The sequence below is a fragment of the Mugil cephalus genome, chromosome 5, assembly GCF_022458985.1.
Source record: "Mugil cephalus isolate CIBA_MC_2020 chromosome 5, CIBA_Mcephalus_1.1, whole genome shotgun sequence".
Classification (NCBI taxonomy): Eukaryota; Metazoa; Chordata; class Actinopteri; order Mugiliformes; family Mugilidae; genus Mugil; species Mugil cephalus.
The window spans coordinates 12,738,843-12,764,166 of NC_061774.1; the positions used below are offsets into that span (position 1 = coordinate 12,738,843).

General features: G+C 39.0%; 1 protein-coding gene across 1 annotated transcript; it reads left to right on the top strand.

Moving 5' to 3' along the window:
• The first annotated feature begins 14,729 nt into the window (after nucleotides 1-14,729).
• On the top strand, nucleotides 14,730-21,434 carry LOC125008125 (calcium/calmodulin-dependent protein kinase type 1D-like). The gene is made up of 10 exons (XM_047585203.1): nucleotides 14,730-14,816; nucleotides 15,135-15,269; nucleotides 15,544-15,640; nucleotides 16,028-16,119; nucleotides 16,233-16,316; nucleotides 16,403-16,464; nucleotides 17,508-17,585; nucleotides 17,826-17,880; nucleotides 18,643-18,831; nucleotides 20,007-21,434. Exons 1-10 carry the CDS (start codon nucleotides 14,745-14,747, stop codon nucleotides 20,985-20,987), a joined length of 1,845 nt encoding a protein of 614 aa, XP_047441159.1. The 5' UTR covers nucleotides 14,730-14,744; the 3' UTR covers nucleotides 20,988-21,434.
• Nucleotides 21,435-25,324: the final 3,890 nt, after the last annotated feature.

The window sequence follows — 25,324 nt, forward strand, 5'->3', positions numbered from 1 at the left end:
TGTTTTTTTTTTGGACTTATCAACGCAGGGGGTCATGTGACCAGTACATTTGAGGTCCATCTTCCTCAAAGTGAAGTCTCGTGTGAGGTCGTATTCACACCAGGCTCGTTAAGTCCCCTTGAAACAGACCTTTTCTTTGGTGCACACCTTTTGGGTAGGCGTGACTACAAATCAGTGAACCGAGTCCCAGCTGCACAGGTGGTCTAGGTTCACTTGTTTGGTCCGCACAACAAGTGTCAGTAACGAACCTGGTACGCTTCATTTGTCCTGTGCAAGCAATCCAAATATTTTTTCCGAACCAAATGCAACATCTGGGCACCTTTTTGGATTAAATGTGCTTCCGTTTGTAACAATTCACCATACACACAAGAGGAATCTTTTCAGGACAGTTTAGCGTTTAATGTAATGTCTTTTAATGTAATTAATATCTTACGGAAAAACTGAACCCGCCTTTGAAACCACCAATACAACACACAGAAGTCCGACACGTGTAGGGCGTTCTGCATTTAATTAAGAGAAATAATGTCCTTTTTTACGTTATGTAAATATGGAATAATTCAAAATCTAACAAAAAATTTGGAATTATTGCTCCACTCAACCCACTCTTAAATGTTTAATATTTAAATTTTAAAAGCAAACTCAATACGAACACGCCGCAGGTGTCCAAAGGAAAAATAAGCGACAGTTTCATCCGCAAAAACAAGAAAAAAAACACAATGTGCGATCGATTGCTAACTGGTATACCGGGAACAACAAAGTTACAAAAATTGATGTGATCGGTCACTGGCCATTTCATTGATTCACTCTTTCGTTTCTATGGTATTCCAAGTATGAGCCATGAGTCAACGTGGGGCACAAAAGAGGGCACTGCCTCCTTGATATATGGCCAGAGGAGAGCATATATCAGCTGCTTGATGCACAAAAATTATGACGTCTACAGCCAAATCACTGAGAGAATGTGTAAGGCAGTGTCGGCTTAAAGTAAAAAAAAAACTTGGCCAAAGATCCCACCAACAATTTTTATCCAGTGATTGAGCGGCTACGGGACGCACGTGGGTTTGTTTACAATGTTGGTCCACTTGTCAAAAATGCAATGTGAATACAAACTGAACCAAGTTTTTTTTTTTTAAAAAAAAGGTCCGGACCAAAGCAGCTGAACTATCGTATTTTCCTGGTGTGAATACACCCTAAGAGAATTAGGGGATATCGCAAGACTTTACAAGAGTTAAGGCTCATTTGCAAAACACCTTTCAATGGAAACACGTACAAAGCGCAATTGTACTTTATCGAAATTTCAGAAATATCACTTTTATTTTGTGTAAAACTGTAATGGAAACACAGCTGTTGTCCTATTAAACTGTCAGAACCCCAACATTATGAATATGCAGATGTCGAGTACACCAAACTAAAATCTCCACTCATGGTCGTGTCTTTTGAGAAAACGTGACATGCGACAGTCTGGTCTGACACAGACCAACATTCACAGGAATAATAATATGCAGATGCAGATCTTGCTCCAGTTCTTCAAAGACTGGAATGTCCCACATGATATAACTCCAAACAAGACTTTCTTTCTTTTTCTTTTTTTTCTTTTTCTGTAGTTACACTTCAAATGTTGGTCTGACAAAAGAAAAAAAAATGAATGAGTGAAAACACTGAAAAAAGCAACACTTCCCCATTGCCCATTTGCTATTGAGCCCTAATCCTCAACTGCTCCAATAGTTGATGGATCACACTGTGTTTTCTACACAGCAGCTATCCAGGTGTGAGTGTGTATTGCTGCCCCGGTGTGATGACAGTGTTTCCTGAAACAAGACGATTTTGCCTCAACGGAACTACACGTTGTTTAAAATGAAGGCCCAAACAGTAACTGCTACATGAAATTATACATTAGAGACATAGAAAAGGTAGAAACAACTGTCACATAGAAGAGCAGGATATATGTAATGACTAATGAAATATGGTTTTATTTGAATGTATTTACTGCTTAATGTCATGACTCATAATCTCAATCACACGAGTTCAGGAACTGGAATGGAACAAAAAAGCTCCATTAGTTGGTCAGAGAACCACACTGAAATGACACATATCCTTTTACACAAGAAATAGTGGTACCTGTTCAAACATTCATAAAATTCATACATTCATAAATGTTGAAACAGATTACTATGTTCCTGCTTCTCTTTCATTCGGCAATGAATAGACTGGATGACTAAGTGTTGTCAGTGTTGCTGCACCATATCAGTGAGATGACTATGATATTTAACTTTGCTGGTTTTGATCAGTCCTCTAGTGAGAGGCAGCCTTGATTTATGTTTCCTCCTGCGTCTTTCCCATTGACTATGAGTATTAAGGTGAGCTGGGTTACAACTGATCAATACTTGGAGAGCACTGAAACTGAAATTGATGCAGATCTTTGATTTTTCCTGACTCTTTGGCAGCAGGCCATCCTCGCTGACTGTCTGTAGACATGGATTTTCTCTGAATAGAACTGTCTTGACTGCTGATAGAGGTTCCTTTAGCCAGTTCCCTTCAATGAATGTACCAGTGGGACATACAGTATTTAGATGAATGGATGTGCAGGTAGTCCGCAGGGCATAAGCATTGGGGATATTATTAATGCATTTTTTTTTTACATATTTTATAAATTACAATTACAGTGGGATGATATGATTGGAACACACTTTAGGGAAATAGATCAGCAGTGTTTTAGTCTCAATATGGATACAGTGAAGTTTGAGCTGATGTTTCCTAGCACTTAGCTAGACATCAAAGCAGCTGGTAACAGAGAAGAGCATCACATCTTTTGTGTCATATATACAACGTAACATAAAACAGTGGCTTCACTGAAGGTCATTGTGACACTGTGTTTGCATTTATTTTACCATACTTCAGTTATTACTTACCTAGTCATTGTCTGTACACAAAGATGGATAAACTGTCCTTGAATTTTTACCCGGTTAATGTGGATGGTACCAGCCGCCACCACCTCGCCTTTGCCTGAACCAGCCTAATGTGATATGATACGACACGATACAATACCAACTCTATTAACTTATCCCACAGTGGGGAAATGTTCGTGTTACAGCAGCATATAATGTAGTTATGGACAGTGCACAAGACAAGAAAAGTGAACATTAAATAAATACCAAAATAGCAATTATATACAACAGTAGTTCTATGTATGTAGTGTACTAGGAGCAGGCTTGGTTGTACGACTTCACAGCAGGAAGAAAGGACCTGCAGTGACTTTCCTTCTTTGCAAACGTTTGAAACCCTGGGTTAATGATACATAGGAACCTGTAGGTTCAGGTGCTATTATCAAATGACTCACATCAACCACATTATTTATGGTATTTACTCAGTCCGCTATGAAAACTTAACTCTGTTGCTCTGCAGACAAACCTCTTTGCAGTCACTTGTGGATGCTGACTCACTGTTTTGGTAACCACCCGGGGTCATGTTTCATTATTCAACCTTTTCTGTTTCCTCAGGATCACTCTTTGCCCTCTTACCCTGTTACCCTGGTGCACAGTAAAGTGTAGCTTTTACTGCATTTACCTGCGTCTCTACTATTTCTTTCCACTATTCTAAGTGGCTGATACAACAATGCAACAAACTTCTCTGCTCTACTTAACTAATATATGCATCAGTATTCTGAAAAGCTTTTGGTTTTCATTAACGGGTGACTAACATTAGAAACAGATTTATAAACTTGCATCAGGGGAGAGACAATCATGAATGAAAATGACCTATTTAATGAATGGCCTTTAAATGGTTTAATGTGTACATGTTGGTTAGACTGAAAAACAAATTTCTGCCTTTTATTTTTCTAATTTACCTAATTTGGTATTAGCAATGCACGTAGCACGTAGCAAAAATAAGCAATTTCCAAGTTACAGAACGGAATTCTTACTTCTGCTTGAGTGCGAAGTTTATACTAATATTTCTGTGTTGCTTGCCAATCCATTATTCACTTGTTTTTACCTGTGAATGTGTACACCAATTTTCTTTTTCTGAAATTTTGTCTTCAGTGTATGTTTTTTTTATGATTACAACATTTTATTGGCATAGTCAGATACTGCATATTGCACGCATATATGTGTCTAAGGTTTGATTAAATAACTAACAGCATTAGTGTTGACACTTGTATAGACAGTATGACTATATCCACAGCGCATAAGTGTCCACAATCCAGCAACAGGATAAACAAATGAAAATAACCTAAAGCAAAAGGACAAACAGACAAACTGGCAAAAGACAAAAAAAACTGATCACAGCATGTTGCACACTCAGTGGTAATAGGTACAGCATTAACAGTGATGGTAAAATATACACATAACAAAAAAGGAAACGGGGGAATGATATTGAGACCTTGGGACATTTTGCCCCTCCCAGTCATGCCCCTTAGTCCGGTCCTCTAATGTTAGCTAGGTAACATTCCCATTTCAAATTAAAACTCACCCAGTCTCAGACCAAAAATCTTGTATATTTTGGCATCTCCAGCACTCTGGACTCTGGTATTAACTTGACTCTATCTACCTTGGATGGGGTCCAATATACTCTATTCATGTTTTGTAAGACCCTGCTCCATTTCCTCTCTGTGAATGATACACTGAGGTTTGCTTCCCAAGTCAGTCTGAGGGAAGATGCACCTTTGTCTGAGCTTTTAAACGCATTGACTAATACAGTGAGACTTCATGTCCCTTACCAAAGATTTTCAGTATATGTGTGAGTAAGCTTGCAGTGGGGGGAGGCACTGAAAGAGATCCAATTGTATGGAGCAACAGGTGTCTGAGCTGTGAACACTTCCAAAACTGCTGCTGGGGCTCGTCTTCAGTGGCTTTAACTTCAGCTTTGGATGCATGAACAGGCCTGTGGTTAGACACAAGTCTGTTCTCAAATGCCTTTGTCTTTTTTGTCTTTTAGAAAATACTGAATTCCAACAAGTTAATTTGCAGTTTCACCTGTATTCACATTAATTATTTGAATATGAATCAAAAGCACATTACATAACCGTAATTTCTACTTTAATAATTTCAAGCTTACCATATCTAGGCTACAAGGCATATGAATCTGTTTAAAAATAAATTATTATTTTTTTCCGTATAGGCACACAGGCAGTGCCTTTCTGAGTTTGTCATACTCTCAGGCTGTGGACCGTGAGTGTATCAGACTGTGGACCGTGAGTGTATCAGACACACGTTTGCAAAACCTGCCGATAACACTGATATGCGTTCATCACAATCAGCCGCTTAAAAGAAAAACAAAAACTTGAATGTACCTTTTGTGCCTTCTGACAGAAGTTGACTGTGCCAATTCAGGTTTTCTTGTGTGTTTTGGGAGGCTTAAAAATCCAAGTGGAAAAGTAGTGTTGTAAGTAAATCTGGTTAGATCACTGAGTACTTTTATAGTAGTTATGTTACAAAAAAAATATTGCCAGCTGCAATGTGTCTTGTCACTGTAGAAGAGGAAACAATTGCAAAGCAAATCCATATGCTTAGTGTTCAGATTTACATAAACTCTGTCTGACCAGAAAGGAATAGTGAAATCTAATCGGTTATGCTTGTTCTGTTCCACTGTGCCTCTCCTCTTTCTTTCTCATCTTTATGTCTCCAGAATCATTTGTCCCTGGGAGACGTAGCCGCGGCGCAACAGACAAACAAAAACCCACACAAAGAGAAACAGACAGACATGCGGAGCTGGCTGTGATTGATATTGTTGGAGTTGCAAACATTCGTGCCAAACATTGCTGCTCTCTCCCTTCACGTCTCATTACATTGTTGCCTGTGACGCTTGTCAAAACGACAAAATGGCTGACACCCCGATACAATGACTGCCGTTCTGACAAGACAGGATAAGAAAAAAAAAAGGGAAAAAGATTCTCCTGAGGCTTTCCAGATGGTTGAGAAAAAGTCATTAACCTGGAGCTGGAGGAGATCTGCTGCAGAAGCATTCACAGCAGCACGGCAGCGTAGAGCCACAGTCGCATTTAAAGCTGGTGGATGAAACATATCAAATCAGAAAGTGACTGTGTCTGTCTAAGAGTGCCGTTGGTTTTATCGATTATGGAAAACAATTCTCTTAACCTCCAAAGGTCTGTTGCCACTCTCCTTTGATTTCTCATTTTTATTTTTGCTGGGTGTTTGTCTATGTCACCCATTATTTGCGTCCACCACTTTTGCTGAGGCACTAAGTTGATTGCCTGAGCTGGTTGGCTGGAAATATCTGCCTCCTGCCTGTAAAAGTATATATATATATATAAACTAATTGAACTCCTGCAGAGATGGTGGGCAAAATGTGATTTCAGCAGTGCGGTTAAGTCTGCATTTCTCATGACTGACTCAAAGAGCAAATAAGGAGATACTAAAAATGTGCAATAAAATAAACAGATATGTCATATCAACTTGTATTAATTTGTACTTTGCTGTTCAGTAGGATCTGTGGAGTGTGTTATAGTACCTCTCTAATCAGGGAACCTGAGGCCAATCATTGTCCAGTTTCCAGTTTTCTGCCTGTCATTGATTTCATATCTCTCCTTTGCTGTAGTCAGAATAAATTTGGAAACGTAGTGAGTGTTGCTGTCTTCACTCTGGCCTGTCCTTTAAAATGAATGTGTCGATGATCCCTGAATACGTAGAATGAATACTTCGTAGCTATTTATGCTCCTCGATCTGGCAACACAACATACAACATTCTCCAAGAGGCCAAAGGTGGCTGCTTTAATGGTGGCTTGGAGCATTGGGTTCAGAAAGGTCGAGGGCTCCAAGTCAAATAGTTGGCCGATCCAATAAATCAATAAATCCCATAAATGAGCAACAGGCAGTCAGAAGTGGAATAACCAAACCGGCCAGAATATGCAAGTGTAAAACCCTTCAATGTTTAGAATAAAGACGATACGTTTGCTTTGTAGATACTGTGTAGTGTTGCTGATTGTTGTGTCAGGCCTCTTTAAAAGCAGCTGTGTGAAGCCTGACGGGATATTTGCATCAGTGGAATAAAGCCAAACCCTCATCTAACCACTGTGATGTTAAGTGTTTCTTTACTCATCAACTCAGAGTACAGATTTGGCCTTGGATAGAGTTACATCAGTGTATTAGTGTAAACATAGTGTAGGTGTGTTGTTAGATCACACTGAGGTCCCGTCTTTCTTTTTCCATTCATCATGGAGCTCTCTAGTCCAGAGTAAATGACTATGACCTGACTTTATGTAGTGTACATGGACCACTGTGTGATTTGCACTGTGTGTTTGTGTCTACTGTAGCTGGGGCAGTGTATCAGGACCTCCCCTGTGAGGGCCCCAACAGTCTGTGGTTTTATGGGCAATTCGATCGGCCTGGTGTGAGCCAGTCAGCTCTTTTACAACTACCTATCTGAAGCTTGTTCCTCTTCTAGCTGAATCACCACTAATCTTCACTGCACTATCTGCAGGACACTGCGTTACACATTAAGCACACACAGTTAGAAGAAGGGGAGTTGAAGGTGACAGTAGAGGGAAGAAAGGAGACACAGCACAGAACTGAGTTTCCTTTGTTTTAGTTCAGGATGGATTGTATGCCTCTCTCCTGTGGTTTGGGCTGCAGTGATCTATGAGGCACTGGGTTGTAGAGTGTGATCGGAAGGGGTTAGCTGTGAAGATCCGCTAAGGGAAAACACAATCTTTGTTCAAACGTCTAAACCTAAAGTCTTTGTTGTCTGCTTACCGATCCTGGTTAACAAACCTGTAAGTTTTTCTTCTGTGATAAAGGAACCCAAACTAAAAACGGCCGTATGTTCCAATCTTCTTTATTCACAACGCAGCAGTACAACAGCAGTATTAGGAATGTGGTCATGATAGGGAGCTATTTACTTGATTCTGGCTGGGTAGCGTGCAACTTTACGTGCTTGCCTTTGATTCTCACTTCCCTTCCTCTGCCTCAGTTACGCGTGTGCAACATGAGGTTTGTCCCTCATGTGATCTGGGTTCTGCTTAGTGTTCCTCATTTTGTCAAACGGGAGTTTTTCCCACATTGCCACAGGGTTTCACGTTGTGGTCTCCATGAAGTGACTTGAGTCTATTTTCCTCCATTTCTGTCCATACAGATGTCTGCAGCCGTAGACCGTAGAAGGCAGTATAATTTTATGTTTTCCATTCTCTCTTCCATTTTCCGCGCTTGACTACAGTGATTATGAGCTAGGCTTTTGAGAGCTGCCAAAAAAAAAGTGTGTGACCTGCTGGCATTACTGAGCCCAAACACAACCTGTTCTCCTCTGCCAAGGTAGGTCTTTTCCTTTGCAGCTGATAAATATATCTCTGGATATGTGAACCGCTCATAGCCAGACTGTAAAGAATAACGGTACACTGCCCCGAGTTGAACTAATCTGTAGAATCTGTAGTTGTTGAAGGAAGACAATATATGATATGATATGATATGATATGATATGATATGATATGATATGATATGATATGATATATAGTGAAATGGTGAAAAGATTAGTGAGATAACTTATTACACAGAAGAGTTTATCAGCTCACCAACTGTTGATGTGTAAACAACACCAATACCACAAGACATTTTTAAAAAAAAAAAAGTTACTGTAATTGAAGTATTTGTATTGCCACATGTAGTAATAACCTTTATCTGTCCTTCAGTGTGCATGTGTGTGCTTGTGTGTCTCTTTATTCTCTGGCACTTATTGATTAAATCTAGATTCCATTCAAGGCTGTCGGTCAGAGATTAGGTAATTGATCTCTTTATGGATCTCTTGCTATGTAGACATGTGTGCGTGGGTGTGGGTATGCGGTGGAAAGCAGGTGAGGAGCGGCTAATGAATTGTTTGATGGTGATTTCTTAAGGGTATTTGTTCCCTTGTGACATTCTTCCTAACACTATACAAAAGCGGGATGCTAGTTTTCTTTGTTTTTTTCCCCCCCGTATCATATTAGACTGCAGTGACCTCTGCAAACACAGACACACACATGGACTCGCATACACCACACACACGGTGAGATAGGTATATTAGCTTCTGTGTGTGCTTGCATCGATTTTTCCCCTTGTCCAATTTGCAAACCCAACAAAAGCCTAATCTTTCCCTGTACCTCTTTGAATTAATGACCACGTTTTTTTCACCCTCAGCAAGGGTGACACTTGAGCATCTCTGCAATGAGTGCTAGATCAGACAAGTAAACAAAGTAGGAAAGGACAGCGTGTAGGATTATCTTACCCTTAATATCTTACCTTCAGGGAGTTAAACAAACGATCAGACTATCATGGTTATCTTTAGCAGACAAAGGATCTACTGATTTTTGCATTTTGGAGGTTGTTTTAAACGACTACATGTAGCTCGTCGTGTTTCAGGATTTTCTAAGCTACTGTGTGATTATGTTAACTTTACTTCTGCCAAGTCAGTAACCATGGTAACCAGCATATTGTGTTTAAGAGGAAGATGTGTGCCATAGATTTCAGAACCACCAGTCGTGTGTACAGTGAACCCGATTCTGTGATAATGAATTAAGAAGGTGTTAATTAATGAATGGGTCGACACCTAGACAGAGGAATATGTCCTGATTTTATTAAACACTCACTTTGTTTAATTCGGATAAGACCAAGAGACAGACATGAATTAGCACAAAGACAAACGTGCACATGAGGACGCTTTTATCCCGACGACTAGAACTTAGAACTTTCCTTCTTTCTGAAATTTGTCTTTCTTTCTAAAAAGTAAGGAACAGGAAGAAGTGGAGACCCAGCTTTAACAAATCTATCCCAACAAGTTCATGATCTCGACAATTCAAATTGTATAACTGATCAAAAATTTTGACGTAATTGTAAAGAGAATCATGGCAAACTTTCCATTAAGATCTTTTATCAAAAAAAAAAGGTAGTTTAATATTTTGCTGTTTCTTCCCCTTTTCCTCACTTTCTGTACTTAAGAAGCATTCACCCAAGGCCCAAGGACATTATTGACTGTAGTGAACAGTACACTGTCATATGGGAGGGGACAACAGCATAGCATGTGGACAGTAAATCCTGCCTGATATTAGTTTAAACTGGTTCAAATGTTGGATCCTTAAAAAAGTAAACATTGGATTATTAAAAAAACAAAACTAAAACAAAACAGACGACCTCTAGTCTATTATTATTGCAGCGCAGCAATCAATCCAAATGACTAAATGTGGCCTCATGAAGAAACTAGGCTTAAACCAAGCACGGGATGGATATTTTCAGTTCTCCTCAAGAAAACTCAACGTACCATCATTAATTTATCTCACCCACACCCATTGGTACTACACACCCAATCAATGCAAATGCCTGGATTTAATTAGCATTTTATTTATTACTGGATAGCAAATACCTGATGAACCGGTTGCAGCTGAGTAAGGACAGAAGTGATACCCTCCATATGAACCCAGAGCCCTATTCCTGCATTTTGATGAAGAAGGAGAGGACACTTGAGCAGAAGAGAGGAGAGGGGACGAGTGCTCGGTCGTGAAAAGCAGATTCAGCACTAAGAGGACAGATGCGTGGCATGTTCCTCCCACTGTAGTTTCTTCTACTCCAAGCTTCTGGGTTAACGGCTGAAGAGACATGCACACAGTAGCGCACCCACAAAGCTGCAGGACAGAACCAGGTGGGCCATTAACGGCTCATAATGTGGCCTCGACATAATCACATCGAGCTCAGTGCTTATGACATGGAAACAGAGGAAACAAAATGTCAGCTAGAGAGTGACAGGCAGGACCTGAAAAACTAAAGCTCAGACTAACTATCTTTATTTGCAGCATCAAGGAAAGGCTGTGGGAGCACAACTGTCAGTGGACAGTGAAGGCTTTCATTTGAATGGGAGATATCCTGTACATGGAACATTGATAAGGCAGCTTACACCTATTACGTTAAGTTTGTGTCTGTCTTTTATTCCTTTCTGCCTTTGTTCTGCGATTTTAACACTCATCTATAATTTCTTTCCTCCTGTCAGACAACCTTTAATCTATTTTCCACACAGTATTCTCAGAACACAGCTATATTCAGTCTGGCAACAAGAGTTTCTTTATGCAGTATATTGCAGTGTCACCCAAAGCTCCACACTGCTCCCTGTATGCATTTAGATATTTGCTTGGCATTTGCAATTTACAGTATCACTGATGAAGTTGAAGTTCTAGCTGACAAACCTTTACTTCAAGCTTGCTGACAGGGACGGAAATCAGTCCTGGACGTATTGGTGATGGGCTTTTATGGCCGTATATGCAATAAATATAAACACAATTTGGTTTCTGCTTCTCAGGGAAGAGGATGTTTTTTTTTTTTTCCTTTTCAAACAAGTTTGAAAAATCATCACAGGCTCCAAGAAATTTTGAATAAAACATTTCACAGACCAAACCACAGACTGTATAAATATGGGAAACGCGTCCCCAGCTGACACTGACCAAACTGACAGTAGTTTCCATCCTGCGACTTTGGAGCCACAGTCAATCAGCCAGTCACCAGGGGGAGCTCTACTTGCTTTAACATCACATTTATACTGTCTATAGACTAAACGATTGCGGGATGACCATACTGATCAAGAAAATAATTATTGTGTAGCATCCCCAAATCAATGAACGTAACTTTTAATGTAACACGTTTCAGACATCAGATATTTGTTATTCCATAGTTGGCATCTTTTCAAATTCTAAACCTGTGTTATATAGAGAGACTACAAAGTACAGTAATAATGCCATAAAAACAAATGGATTCTATTTGTATCCTCCACTGATGTATAATCAAACCTTAACTTCACTGATGTGTTTTGGAAATGGCTGCATCTAACATAAAACTGACAAAATTTGATTTGGTATTAAACGTTAAAAACACCTGATATAGTAAATCAAACGTGATGAAGAGTAAAATTTAAATGCTGCAGATTCCTCATCTCAGTCCTTTATTAAACAACCTACATTTAGCAACTATTCATCAGCAGCTCCTCTCCCTGTGTGATTTCAATGAGATTTCAGGCACATTTCGCAAAACACATTTTAACCTTCCTACATGGTACATGTGAGATGGTTAGGGCTAGGGATGCTATAGTCTGACTTTCATCAAGAGTACGCAGTGTGAAATAGCTAGATACTGTATTCTGATAGCACAAAACACGACTTCTTCTCACCGTTTTTCACTCACGCTCTGACAACATACCCATTTCCACTCATTATTTCGATTTACCACCGTCTTTCTCTGCCTTCATCATGTTTTTACTCTTCTCTTCTCCCTTGTATTTCTCGGCGTAGTATAACGAATACCAGCCTTCTCCCTCTTACAGCAGTCAGCTTGGACACAGATACACCTCTGACAGTATGATTTCCCCAGAGGACGGCTGCTCATATAAATGTCATATCTGTTATTGTTTGGACTGGAGACACCGATGCATGTGATGCTCATACCACTTTTTAGCTTAGCTAATACAGTTTTGCGGCAACAGTAGAAAAACATGCCACCGCAATACAACCAAGGAATCACTCTCAAATAGGAGGCTACAGCAGATATAGACAAATATATACAGATGTTTAGTACAGAACACAGAATCCTTATTTAACTTCAAACTCAAAAATCAGTTTCAATACAGATACAATAAAAAAACACACAATTGACCAAACAAAGACTCCTATATTAATCACTTTACATGCATCACATATGGACAGTGCAATGCTTAGGAAGCTGATGAAATATAAACAATAAAATAAAAAACAATGAAATAAAAAAAAAAGGTCTAAACTAAAACATGAATACAGTGTTGACTTTAATTTCCCTTTGAGTCGTAACTACTGTATTTTACACATGTGTCTGGATAAACCAACTATGGTCCATAAAGTCAACTCAAATGCTCTGCTGGGAAGCCAAAGCTAATGGGATGTCAATTTTTCCTTTCAGAGTGTACCAAACTCTCTACATTTTAATACTTCAGGCGCTTTTATAGTACTATGGGACCTTGACGTTGTAACCTACGCAAATGTTATGTTTCTACGTCCTGCTTCAGTTTTAACAATGGCGACTGAAACTTTTTCTGGAACTTCACTGAAGACAAATCATACAAATGTTCTCCGAACCTCCTCAGTTTCAGCATTTGTATTGACCAAAAACAATCAGTTTGAAAATTGCGGAGATGAAGAAACAGCCGGAAATACTGAAGCGGAAACAAGCTACTATGAAGCTGACCAATCACAATGTGTAGTTACATTTCTGGAGAGGTACACATCAGTTATGGTGCTAGGCTTTGCGAAGAAGTATAAACTGCCTATAAAAGTCCTTGTATTTGAATAAACATTCACGTTTACTCGATCATTTCTTGGACTGGGTTTCTAAAGGTGAATGTTTCTCAGAACAGCTAAAGGCTGTCGAGAAACATTAAGAGAACAAATGCACCTACTGTATGTTCCTACAGTTATTCATCTGATTTTGCATAGAAATATTAATACAACAGCTCTGTTATCTGGTAGTCATCCAATCGTCTGTGCGACCTCCCTCTAAGAAACTTTAAAAGGTCCGGGATCTGGAACTGGTTTATCCAGTTCCAGATCCCGGTGGATGAGAGAAAGAGGATAAGAGGATAACATGTCGTTATCTTAGACATACGATCATTATACTCTGAGAAAAGCTCAGCTTTCATTCTCACACTGCTCTAATGTCTCGGTCTAGACATTTAGGTGAGCAAAGGTGTGTTTTTTTAAACAGTTTTTGTTGGTCGAGATGTGTTCAGCATGGGTACTAGCCGTAACAACGATTAGTTGGTTAAATGAGCAAAATAACAGATAATATGTACTGCATTCATTCTATGAATTTACATTTTCTTGATCAAAAACATGGCGAGTGTGTCTGTGTGGTCCAGACAAAGTCTAGATTAACAGAATTTTGCTCCATTGCATTTGTTTGTGGATTAGATGTAGGATTCCTGGATGATTCAACATGTTGCTGGTGTTTGTACTGTTACTGTTGTGGTTCTAATTTGTACTAATATGAAACAAAACCAATGCGTTGGGCTACTCCCTCTAAACCACGACTCATTGGTGTGTCACTGCCTGTGTGCCTGTGTGTGGGTGTATGTGTGTGTGTGTGTGGGTGTGTCCTATTTCTCAATTGCTCGACATGTTAGTTTCACTTTTTACTTTCCAGTATAAAGCGAAGCTCAGGTGTGGTGATCTGGAGAGCCTGCACTTGCTGACTCTGGACATCTAGGTAAGTAAGTAGACACGGTAATCCTGGATGATTCAGCATGTTACCGGTGTCTGTAATCTTACTGCAAATAATCCTTTTGCAGGCATAGCAAGTTCTTATTATAATTTGTCTTTATGAAACAAAACCATGCTTTGGGATACTTCTCTCTCTCCACAGTGACATTTTGTTGTTATGTAGCAAAGGCTGCAAGATGAGTTTTATTTCATTGAGACGATAAGAGTAGGTTTGAAATTATTTCCAACCAAAATTGTGTGTGTGTGTGTGCGCTAGTTTTCATTCGCTTGTCATCTTAGTTTCACTTTCATATTGACAGTATGAACTGAAGCTCGGGTATGGTGATATGGAGAACCTGCAGTTACTGTCTTGGTGTAGCTTTTTGACCAAACACACACCAAGACAATTCAACTATTACTGGGAGTGTTAATGAGCTAACTTAAACATAATTGGGAATATATAAAAGCTACAAAGTGCATAAAATAATTATCTGAAAGTTTTACAGACTGTTAGTGCTCATCAGCATCAAAGTTCCACCCGTGGAAAGATGTAGGACGAAGGGAGATGAGGCCGGGGTGCAAACAAAAGGGGTATTTAATAAACACAAAACTTCACAAAAGGTGCCGCAGACATCAGGTATTTCACAGCTGCTGTGCTATATATACACACTGCTGTGCTATACACACACACACACACACACACACACACACACACACACGGGCAGCGGGATAACGAGACACAGGTGAAACTTATGAGGGTGGAGCACACACGGAGAAACCAATAAGCAATCAAAGGAAAAACACAGGGAGCACACCAACACCAAACAGGAAACTAAGAAACTTAACAAAATAAAACAGGAAACTCAAAACATGGAACAGACAGACATGACATATTCAGCAAAATAATGTTTTTTTTTTTTTTTGCTAATTTTATGTATATTTTTTTTGTCTTTAGGGAATCACAAGGATGGGAAAAAAACAGAGCGTGCTGGCTCAGAAAAAATATGAAACTACAAGAGACGAAGAAAAATATATCGTTGCCACAAAGGGAGATGATACATTTTTCATACTAAAGATCCCTCTAGACAGGGTGAGTAAAGGGCTGTCGTGGGGACTTTATTTACTGTATAGTAAAATGAACATCATATACTATGATGTGTACGTGTGCAAGATTCAACCAAAGCAATTTATAGTATTTTTGTCAAGAGCTGAGCTTGCTCTGTACCAGCCTTTGTCACGAGACTTGGGTTAAGACAGATGTTGTACTTTGTAGACGGGTCAAAGATGAAACCTTAGGTACTGATACTTCAGTAAATCTCTCTTAGCTGCCAGTCACTTGTTTTATTTTTATTTATTTGTTACAGATAAACCAAAATGTTCTGACCACGTTAACTTCAGAAATAGATACCCTCAACGCAATAAACCATCCACACATTGTGAGCAGCAAGGAATGTTTTACAGGTAAGTTTAAACAAAATGTGTCTGACTATTATGGTCTGGTATCTGTGCTTGCATGCAAATACTGTATGCAAATGATGCATTTGTGCTGAAAGTGAAATGGGTCAAAAAAGAAAGCACTAGAGAAGGATACGTCCAATTGAACTTAACTTGTATCTTGTTACAAAACAACAAAAATGGTCCAATCTGTCTGAAATATCAGTTGTAGCCACTTTAATTTGAAATTTTTACTTTCATAAAGTTCACTGAAAGCAGTTATTCAAAATGATGACATTTATTTCAAACTAATACAACATTGAAAGTTTAATTGGAAGATGATGTGTGATTGATGTGAGTGTTGCTAGTCAGAGGGAAAGACTAACATATCCTTTTTTTCCTTTTGTCATAAAGATCAAAATGTTTACTATGTAGTGATGGACTACTGTCAGGGAGGGAACCTGGGGAAAATCAGAGAAAGGCCTACACTTCCACAAGAGTCTGAGGTACAGTACCATTCTGTAAAAGACATACACAAGTCATGGAAAACTGGACAAAATAAAGAAGCTCATTACTGTTCACAATGAACTGAAATTCTGTATCATAATTTGTTTTCTAGGTACTGGGCTGCTTTATTGAGATTTGTTTGGCTTTGAAAGCCATTCATGAAGAAGGTTTGCTTCACAAAAATCTGAAGACAGAGGTACTACATATATTACAATAAATCAAACAAAAAATGTTTTACATGTGTCAGTTTATTTATATTTTCACCCTTTTGTCTTTCTGCAGAGCATACTCCTCACAGAATTTGAAACAGTGTGCTTGGGCGGATTTGGAAAAATCCATGAAAAGTATTGTAAAGTTTTTTTATTTTCCTCCTTAACTGTAACAGTGTGTGTGCAACTAAAAATGCAAATGTTTTGTGATTTCCTGCCCCTCACAGTCTGCATCAGACATGTCTATGAGGCAATTGTATCTAGCCCGCAAGATAATATTTAGATAATGATTTATAAGTATCAGAATAGGCCTGCCAGCGTGTGGGCAGAGTATGCAGCGCAGCATGCCGCGTCAGTTAGCAAACAACAGGCTAAATCATTTAGCCTACTGTTCCATGGTAGCACACGCGGCAAACAGAAAACTTAATAAGATATAAATGACAACACCACTATAGCTAAACACAAGTTGGTTAACATATACGCTAGCATACAAACACACTAAAAGTGGCTGTTAGACAAATAACAGCATGTTTAGCGGCAGCCTCTGCATGCTAACTTAGCCCCGTGGTTAGCCCTGCTAGTCTTGTTTCATTTTTGCAACAGTTCAAAGTGTTAACAACAAATGCCAACATACAAATAACGTTAGGACTGTTAAACTCACAGCATCTCATGAGAAATAGTATCATATTGGCCCCAGTTGGTCTGGGAAAAGAAGTTTTTGCTTGTGAGGCTTTACACCCAAACCCAGAGCAGATTACCAGCCAGGGCCGCTATTTGAACGGCTCGCTAATGGACACATTTTTACTCTCAGACTATGCATGACAAACTGACTTTACGACTTTTTAGCAACTTTTCTGAGCTGGCAGTCCTATTAAATCCAAAGCTTAAAAAGTGAAATCTTCAGCACCTTTATGCCCACTCATTTCCCATTTAAATCTATTGAATTTGAGAGTAAAAAACAACATAAAAAAAAAAAACATTTTTATTTGAAATAAGTCAATGAAAATGTCCCAGTAGAGAGTAACACACAAGAAAGGTCACAGATATGTCTTTTGTTATTACTTGGTTATTATATCATATAATCAGTGAATTTGGTTTTATTCTAAATTCTTTGTTATTGCTTGGAAAAAGTGTTATTAATAATCATGAATTTTTCTTGCCCCCACACTGATCAAAAGCATCAATTCAGGCACAAGGGAAAAGATAAATTATCTGGCACCAGAAGTTTTCACAGAGGGGACCTATGACACAAAGAGGTAAAAAAGTTTTATGTTAAAATTAAATGTACATGTTACTTCAGCCTGCATACAAGTGTTCGGAATGGTTAGGTATAACACATTTAATCATTATTGTGATACAACAATGACAACACATACATGTGTATAAAAGACATGATAACAAAACCGTGTACATTTAGTATCAATTATCAAGTTGATTCTTGCTTTAAACATTATTATATGTGCCTGCAACTACTATGCTATGTCCTTTATTTTTAGTGACATCTGGTCATTGGGATGCATACTCTTCGAGCTCTGTACTCTAAAACCAGCGGTAAGTTTCTTGTGAGTAAACTTATAAAGACCAATGCAACTCAATTCTTAACTGCTCATGTGTAAAGGAATTCCTTTCACAGATATGCAGCCATGATTTTTCCCAAAGTAGTAGACTTTGTTAGGGAAGGAGTTTCTGGTCAACTGTTGGTCACAAACGTAACCTCAAAATAAATTGCTGTGGTATGTGTACAGGGTTAGCACGGCTGACTCAAATATTTAGCAAAAAATGATTGCTCAGCGTCATATTAATGTGAAAAGGTAAAACAATCAGGGATGGTAAGACAGCAAATGAATTCAACATGCAGGAGGAACCGTTGAAGAAGGCTGAAGTATTATTTCTGGGGCATGGGTGACAAATGAAGAAAAATATCACATTAGAAGTTAGAAGTTCATATTTTAAATGGAAACAAGCAAAGACATATAGGAATTCCTTTACACACGAGCAGTTAAGGATTTAGTTGCACTGGTCTGTTTCAACTGACAGACCTTCCGCAAAATAGCTTGCCCCTGTGCTCTTATGATTTGTCTTGAGTATAGTTTGCACATTTATATTGTAACGTAGATACAGAACTAAGTGAGATTCACGCTGGGTACAGAATTGGAGGAAAATTGTCAGCACTTGTGTAAAGGGATAAACAATAGTGACAGCTCTTACTCACAGAATCAGGCATTACGTTGAACTTTTAATTGTTATTCATATATTAAAAATGTTACTCTCATTGTTATTGCAATTAAATCCTTTTAACTATATTTTTTTTAGTTCACGGCAGAGACTACAGTCACGCTCATGCCCAAGATAATTGGGGGTCCTTACCCATCTCTCCCAGACCATTTCTCAGCAGAGCTTCGTGAACTGTTGAATGACATACTAGACAAAGAACCTGAGTCAAGGCCAACGGTCAACGAGATCCTGGCACGTCCCATGATCATAAGCTGTCTCTCAGCAAAGGTATGACACTTTCACAAATACTTTATTGAACTCACTCGGCCAAAACATAGTTTCATCAGCAGAAAAATCAAATGCATCAAAACAACTGCTCCAAATGCCCCAGAACCTGATTGAAAGGATGTTTAAAAGACAAATACACGTTACTTTGCAAGATATATAACATTGTACATCTGTGCAATTGCCTGAAATTTATAATCATGATATAAAACAGTCTACTAAATTTTATTGTTTTATGTATAGTTAAAGGAGGTTATAGTGTCCTAAGCAAACAGACTGTGTTCAAAGTGTACAGGACTGGGTGAGGTGAAGAGTCATGCTAATCCCACCAATCTATGACATCAGTAGCTGTGCAAATACTTTTCTCCCGAGTTTCACCTGGGACGTCCTGTGATTCATGTTACCCCCCTACGTCTAGTTTCATGTGGGGCATTCGCACGCCATGATCTCTGCTTCTATCCACCTCACTCCACTGCATGTCCGAGGGCAATTTACACTTTTGACAGCTTTAGTTACTTTGTAAATTAGAATGGATTAACACAAAATATATTTTTGATACTATTTGTCCCGGGGTCAGAAATTACCAACGAAACTGTCAGTATTTAATTCAGCTCCGCATTTGACGATGCTTTAATGATTTCATTCGTCTAGACGAGTGAATGGGTCACAGACGTCTCCACTGTGCTCCCTAACATCAATTCAGACTTTGATTTACAGAACATCATGATTCTTAAGCGACACAATACAGAAGAAGACGTGAATCAAACAAAAGCCCTGCCATCACAGAGATGCTGATTTGCACTGGATTAGTTTGTCACATGTTTTTTTATCATGTTCATGTTTAACCATGCTCATATGACCAGAACACATATACAGTATAAGACAATAATCAGAATTACAACAATACACTCTCACATTAAACTATAACAGTGACACCCACCTGACAGTTTCCCTGATTTCAGCCACAAGATAGTTTCGCGTGCGCATAACTTAGTTCTTACTATTGATTTATTTATTATTTTTGATTTGATCCATTTCACCAGCATTTGCCCTGTAACTTATTTCTCAAAAATTATTTATTTTTTGTGCCGGCCTATCAGTTGTACATCACTTTGCTTCTTAACTCATTGTCTCCAGAGACATGGCTTTCAACTGATGACATCTTTGTTTCTTGACAGTGCAAAGCAACAGTTAACGAACTCAAGGGCAAGCTGACAAATCTGAGGGATCTGGCTGATGGTTTGGAGCGTGTACATAAGGGCGCCACGGTTGGCAGTCTGACAGGAGGAGTGCTTGGAGCAGTGGGAGGGATCACGTCCATAGTGGGCCTCATACTAACCCCATTCACTTTGGGAGCCTCTCTTATTGTCACTGGAGTTGGTGTGGGTGTGGGTGCACTTGGTGGGGTCACTGCTGCTGCCTCAAATATCACCAATATGGTGAACCAGCAGTCGGACCGCAAAGCTATTCGAAACATGATTAAAGAGTTTGAAGAGAAGATTAATGCAGTTGTCCTCTGGCTCAAGGAGATTGGAAACAGCTTAGAAACAATCAGAAGCAGTTGTGACTCAGTTAACATAGTCGACGATGATAGCACATTCAAAACAGAAAACCTGAAGAGGCTTGGCTTCAGGGCAGGAAAGGGCATAGGTGGCATCGCTGAACTTGTCAGACTAGTTCAAGTGGCAAAAATCGGCAAGGTAGCTGCACAAGCATCCAGGGTAGTACGTGTGGCAGAGGTAGCAACAGGTGTGTTTTCTGGTTTATTTGTAGCAGTGGATCTTTTCTTCATTGCCATGGATGCTAAAGAGATCCATGACATTAGAAAAGCACAGGCAGCACAGGCAGCAGAGGTGCAACCAGATGCACCAAGTCCAGAGTTATTGTTTGAATGTGAAATGAGTGACTTTGTGCCCACTTCTGACCAAAATACACTGCTGTCTGACTCACAGACGAACGAGCCTGACGTGGCGGAAAATGTGAATGAGTCACAGGATCAGTCTCCAGTCAGATCTGAGATCATGAAATTCGTTCGATCAGTCAGGATTGCGGCAAACCATTTGGAAAAAGTCTTGAATGAGCTCAAAAACATAACCTTGTTGATCCCTTCACTTGGATATGAATGGGAGCTAGAGTGGCAGGACTTGGAATACAGATAAACCAGGGGGTACATTCATTAAACTCATACACTCTGATGGACCATGCTGTCGCACAGTGCCTTAATTCATAGAACAGACTTGAGCTTTCCAATCACCAACTCTAGCCAGCTAATTCAATTCTATTATGAGACTGGGCTGAAATTCTAAGAAATCATGACACTGTTAATAATTGTATAATAACGATTTGTCAGAAGTAACTTTGTTCAAGATATTTTCATTATGTATATGTTGAATTGTTATTGTTTAAATGGTGTATTGCTGTTTTATTTTTCTTATAATTGGTCTTCTTCTCATGTTAGACATTTATTGTTAAGGCTTAATGATCAATGAGATTGGTTTTCAACATCTAATGACTGCAAGATCTTTATCCACATTTGATCGAGGTGTTTATTATCAAAGCATTATGCAATAAACCAAGTGGGCGGCACAGTGGCTCAGTGGTTAGCACTGATGTGTCTGCGTGGATTTCTCCGGGTACTCCTGTTTCCAAGATTCCTCCCACCTCCAAAGACATGCTTGTTAGGCTAATTGGTGACCCTTTCCGGGGTGTATCCCGATGCCAGCTTAGATAGGCTCCAGCAGCCCCTGCGACCCTAGTGAGGATAAGCAATAGTAGAAGATGAGGTGAGGTAATAAACCAAAAGACAGAATAAAAATAAATGGAGCCATATCAAACTCATTTGGCCTGGAAAGAGGAACTAGACAGGGGTGCCCATTGAGCCCATTGTTGTTTGTATCATTTATTGAATCATAAAGCCAGGTGATCATACATCATATCATATCATATCATATCATATCATATCATATCATATCATATCATATCATATCATATCTATCTCTCTCTCTCTCTCTCTCTCTCTCTCTCTCTGTATATAGATAGATAGATAGATAGATAGATAGATAGATAGATAGATAGATAGATAGATAGATAGATATTTACAGCTCGGAGAAAAAAATAATAATAATAATGAATAAAAATAAATTACACTTTATCAAGATAAAATGAAGAATCGGGGATAATTACAGTTTCATTTATTTTAACATATTTAAACTAATATGTCTATAATGTCAATAGCAGAGTGACCAGCTACTATAATAATTGTAGTCTGCAGGCAGTACTTTTTTTCTCATTCATAAAAAGCTAAAGCTGGGGATATTTTCAGGGACAGCTTTAGACAGAGGACTGGTGATCCAAAACGGGGACTTCTGGTCACCCTAAAAAAAACGAAACAACCAACACAACACCTTTTATTTGGCACAAGTCCTCTCGTTCTGCCACTTCAGTATGTGCTCAGTGGACTTCCCAAAGAGACTGAAGAAAAGGTAACATGCCATTACCTTATGACCAAAACCTCAGAATGAATGTGATTGGTTGACTATAGATGGGGAAGAGCTGCGATTTAGATTTAGTCTTTCCACTGGTGGACCAGGTGTCCGGCTTTCCCCTTATGCATCCTCCATTGCCTGCAGACAACAGGTGATAAAAACACACACAGAGAGAGAGAGAGGACCCAAGAGGGAGAGGAAGTAATTTGATCTCCTTTGAGCTTTCTGTCCTGTTTGTAGTGACTGGAAATACTGATTAACACACCTCTAAATAACAATGCAAAAGTTATTACATGGGCGATTGCTACTCGAGGCGGTCAAACAGTTGTCCAGAAATGTGAAGGGCATATATATATAGCAAAATGGTGACACTGAGCTGAGGGGTTACTTAAGAAACCCAAAACTAAAACATGAACACTGTTTTCACAATAAACATCAGAGAAACAGTAACTTATTACATAAGAAAGAAATTTTGTAGAAAGGCAGGTGAGTTACATGTTGAGTTACATTTTGCCAGGGCCGACTCCACCCAATTGTGCTGTAGGGGAGATTACTCCCATTGAATACATGACAAAGTGGAGCTTGACATACTGTACCAGGACATACACTAGACTAGCATGAATCCATGAAATGAAATGACTGTCTTTGTTAAGACTTTTTGCTTTTTTGTGGCTTTGATGCTTTCATACTGGCACGTCTTTATTTTGTACGGTACTTTTGTGTGTGGACAACAATTTTGAGAAAATAATTGAGCACAAGTTGGTGCTCTAGGCGAGATTACTCCCATTGTGTACATGAAAAAGTTGCGCTTAACAAACTGTACTAGGACATACACTAAAAAACACAGCAGAGCTGGAGAGCTAGAGCCGCTGCACTAGTGCACGCCTTCATCTAAGGTTCTTTACAATTTTCTCCTCCAGACTGCAAAGCAAAAGAAGATTTTTGGAATTCTTTGCAGGAATTTCATCTCTACAGAAAGCCTGTGACAAATTCCCAGTCTCCCAGAATCTGAAAACATGGCCTTCTCACCTCCTACCATAGAGATGTCAGAACAGTATTGACTAGAGGCTTGTTTTGGCAAGATAATAATTCAGTCTGGATGTAAAAGACCAGTTTTCCCCACAAAGAATAACCCATCGCATGAAACAAACTGACTGTCTTTGTTCAAGACTTCTTCCATATATATACAGTAATTTTGTGTGCGGACAATTTTAAGAAAATAAATCCTAAATTAAATGTAATCAAGATGAAATGAAGAAACAGAGACAATTACAGTTTAATTTATTTTGACATATTTATTCATACTCAAACATATTTAAACTGTTATGTCTGTAATGTCAATAACAGCGCGACTGGCTACTGTAATAATTGTATTCTGTGTGCAACAAAACGGAGACTGTCCCCAGTAATCGGAGAGGCACCCAACTGCAGGCATGATGGACGACAAGGTCGCTGCCAAGTCTCAACTCCATGTTGAATGACTAGTGTTAGGATTATTATTTAGATTTTTGTCGAGACGTTAATGTTAGCCTTAACGTCTCCACATCATTTTCCATGTTACCTTGCCGTGTTTGATAGTTCTTTTGTTTTTTTGGTTTTCCTGCCGTGCGCAGCACTTTTTGTTAATTATTAAAAACTTTTTTGTTTGAGATCCTGCCTCATCAATAGTCCTGCATCTGGGTCCTCACCTTCAACCTCAACTCCCCATGTGACAGAACGACGCGACCGGGAACAAAGGGAAAGGCAGGGCTACATATACACATGAGGACTGAGGGATGACAAGACACAGGTGAAACACATGACAATCAATGCAGGTGAAACCAATAAACAATCAAGAGACAAGGAGGCACAAGACAGGAAACTAGGAACTTAACAAAATAAAACAGGAAACACAACATGACATGGACAGACATGACAAAACCACAAGGAAACACGATGGACAGGAAACTAGGAGACATGACAAAACAAAACAGGAAACGTCAAAGCATGATGACAAAATAAAAGACAGACCTAGAACCTTGACAAGCGCTGTGTCTGGTCGCTGTGTCTTCTCGTTCTGCCTTCATTTTTCTGACAGACATTTCTATCTTCACCACTCCTGGCAGTGACGCAGTTGCAAGATGCATGTTTAGAAGTGTTACAATGAAAATGATCAGATCTGAAACAGTGTTTCGCGGTGCATCATTCAGACACTGTGTAATCAAATACACCAGTATGCCGGTATATTAAAAAAAATTCATATTGAACTGAAAAAAATACCTGTATTCTGTATGAACCAGTTTGCCGCCCAGCCCTATGTGAATGGTTGTTTGTCTCTCTGTGTTAGTTCTGAGATACCTGTGCAGTCCAGGTAAACTTCATGAAAGCCAGAGCTTTGAAAACATCCTGTCAAGAAGCTAAGCTTTAGATCTTTGGTGTTTAATGACATAATGTCCGGGAGCCAAAATGAGCAAAATAATTCATAGTTGCAATGTGAACCTAAATTTGTTTTCAGTTTGAGTCAACCTGATCTAGTGGCTGTGATGGGAGATAGATACAAGTGACGGTACCTGGAGGGTGTGGCCAGAGCAGGAAGAGAGTATTTGATCTCAAATTGAATCTTAGACTTAGACAGACTTGAATGATCCACGAGGGAAATTACTTTGTCACCATAGAATGTTGCAAATAAAAGTAAATCAACTCATCACTCATAAAACCACAATAAAGATAAATAAAAAAGATAAAATAAAATTAGATTAAAGTATTTTTATTAAAGTAAAATAAAAATGAGCAGTGTAATCAAAAAAATGTACACAATTAGCATTATGAAAAGATACAAAAGTAGTTGGCAAAAAAAGTGTCCAAGGTGATGTGAATATTTGGTCAGTGGCAAAGCAACAGTGGTGTGGATCGTGTTGTCATGGTGTTTCTCGTCAATGATGTTTCGTTATCGGCTGAGGGACGGATGAAAATTCAAATGGAGTGTGTCTACCTGTGGAATCCCAAAGCCGGGCACAGAGGTACTGTGGTCC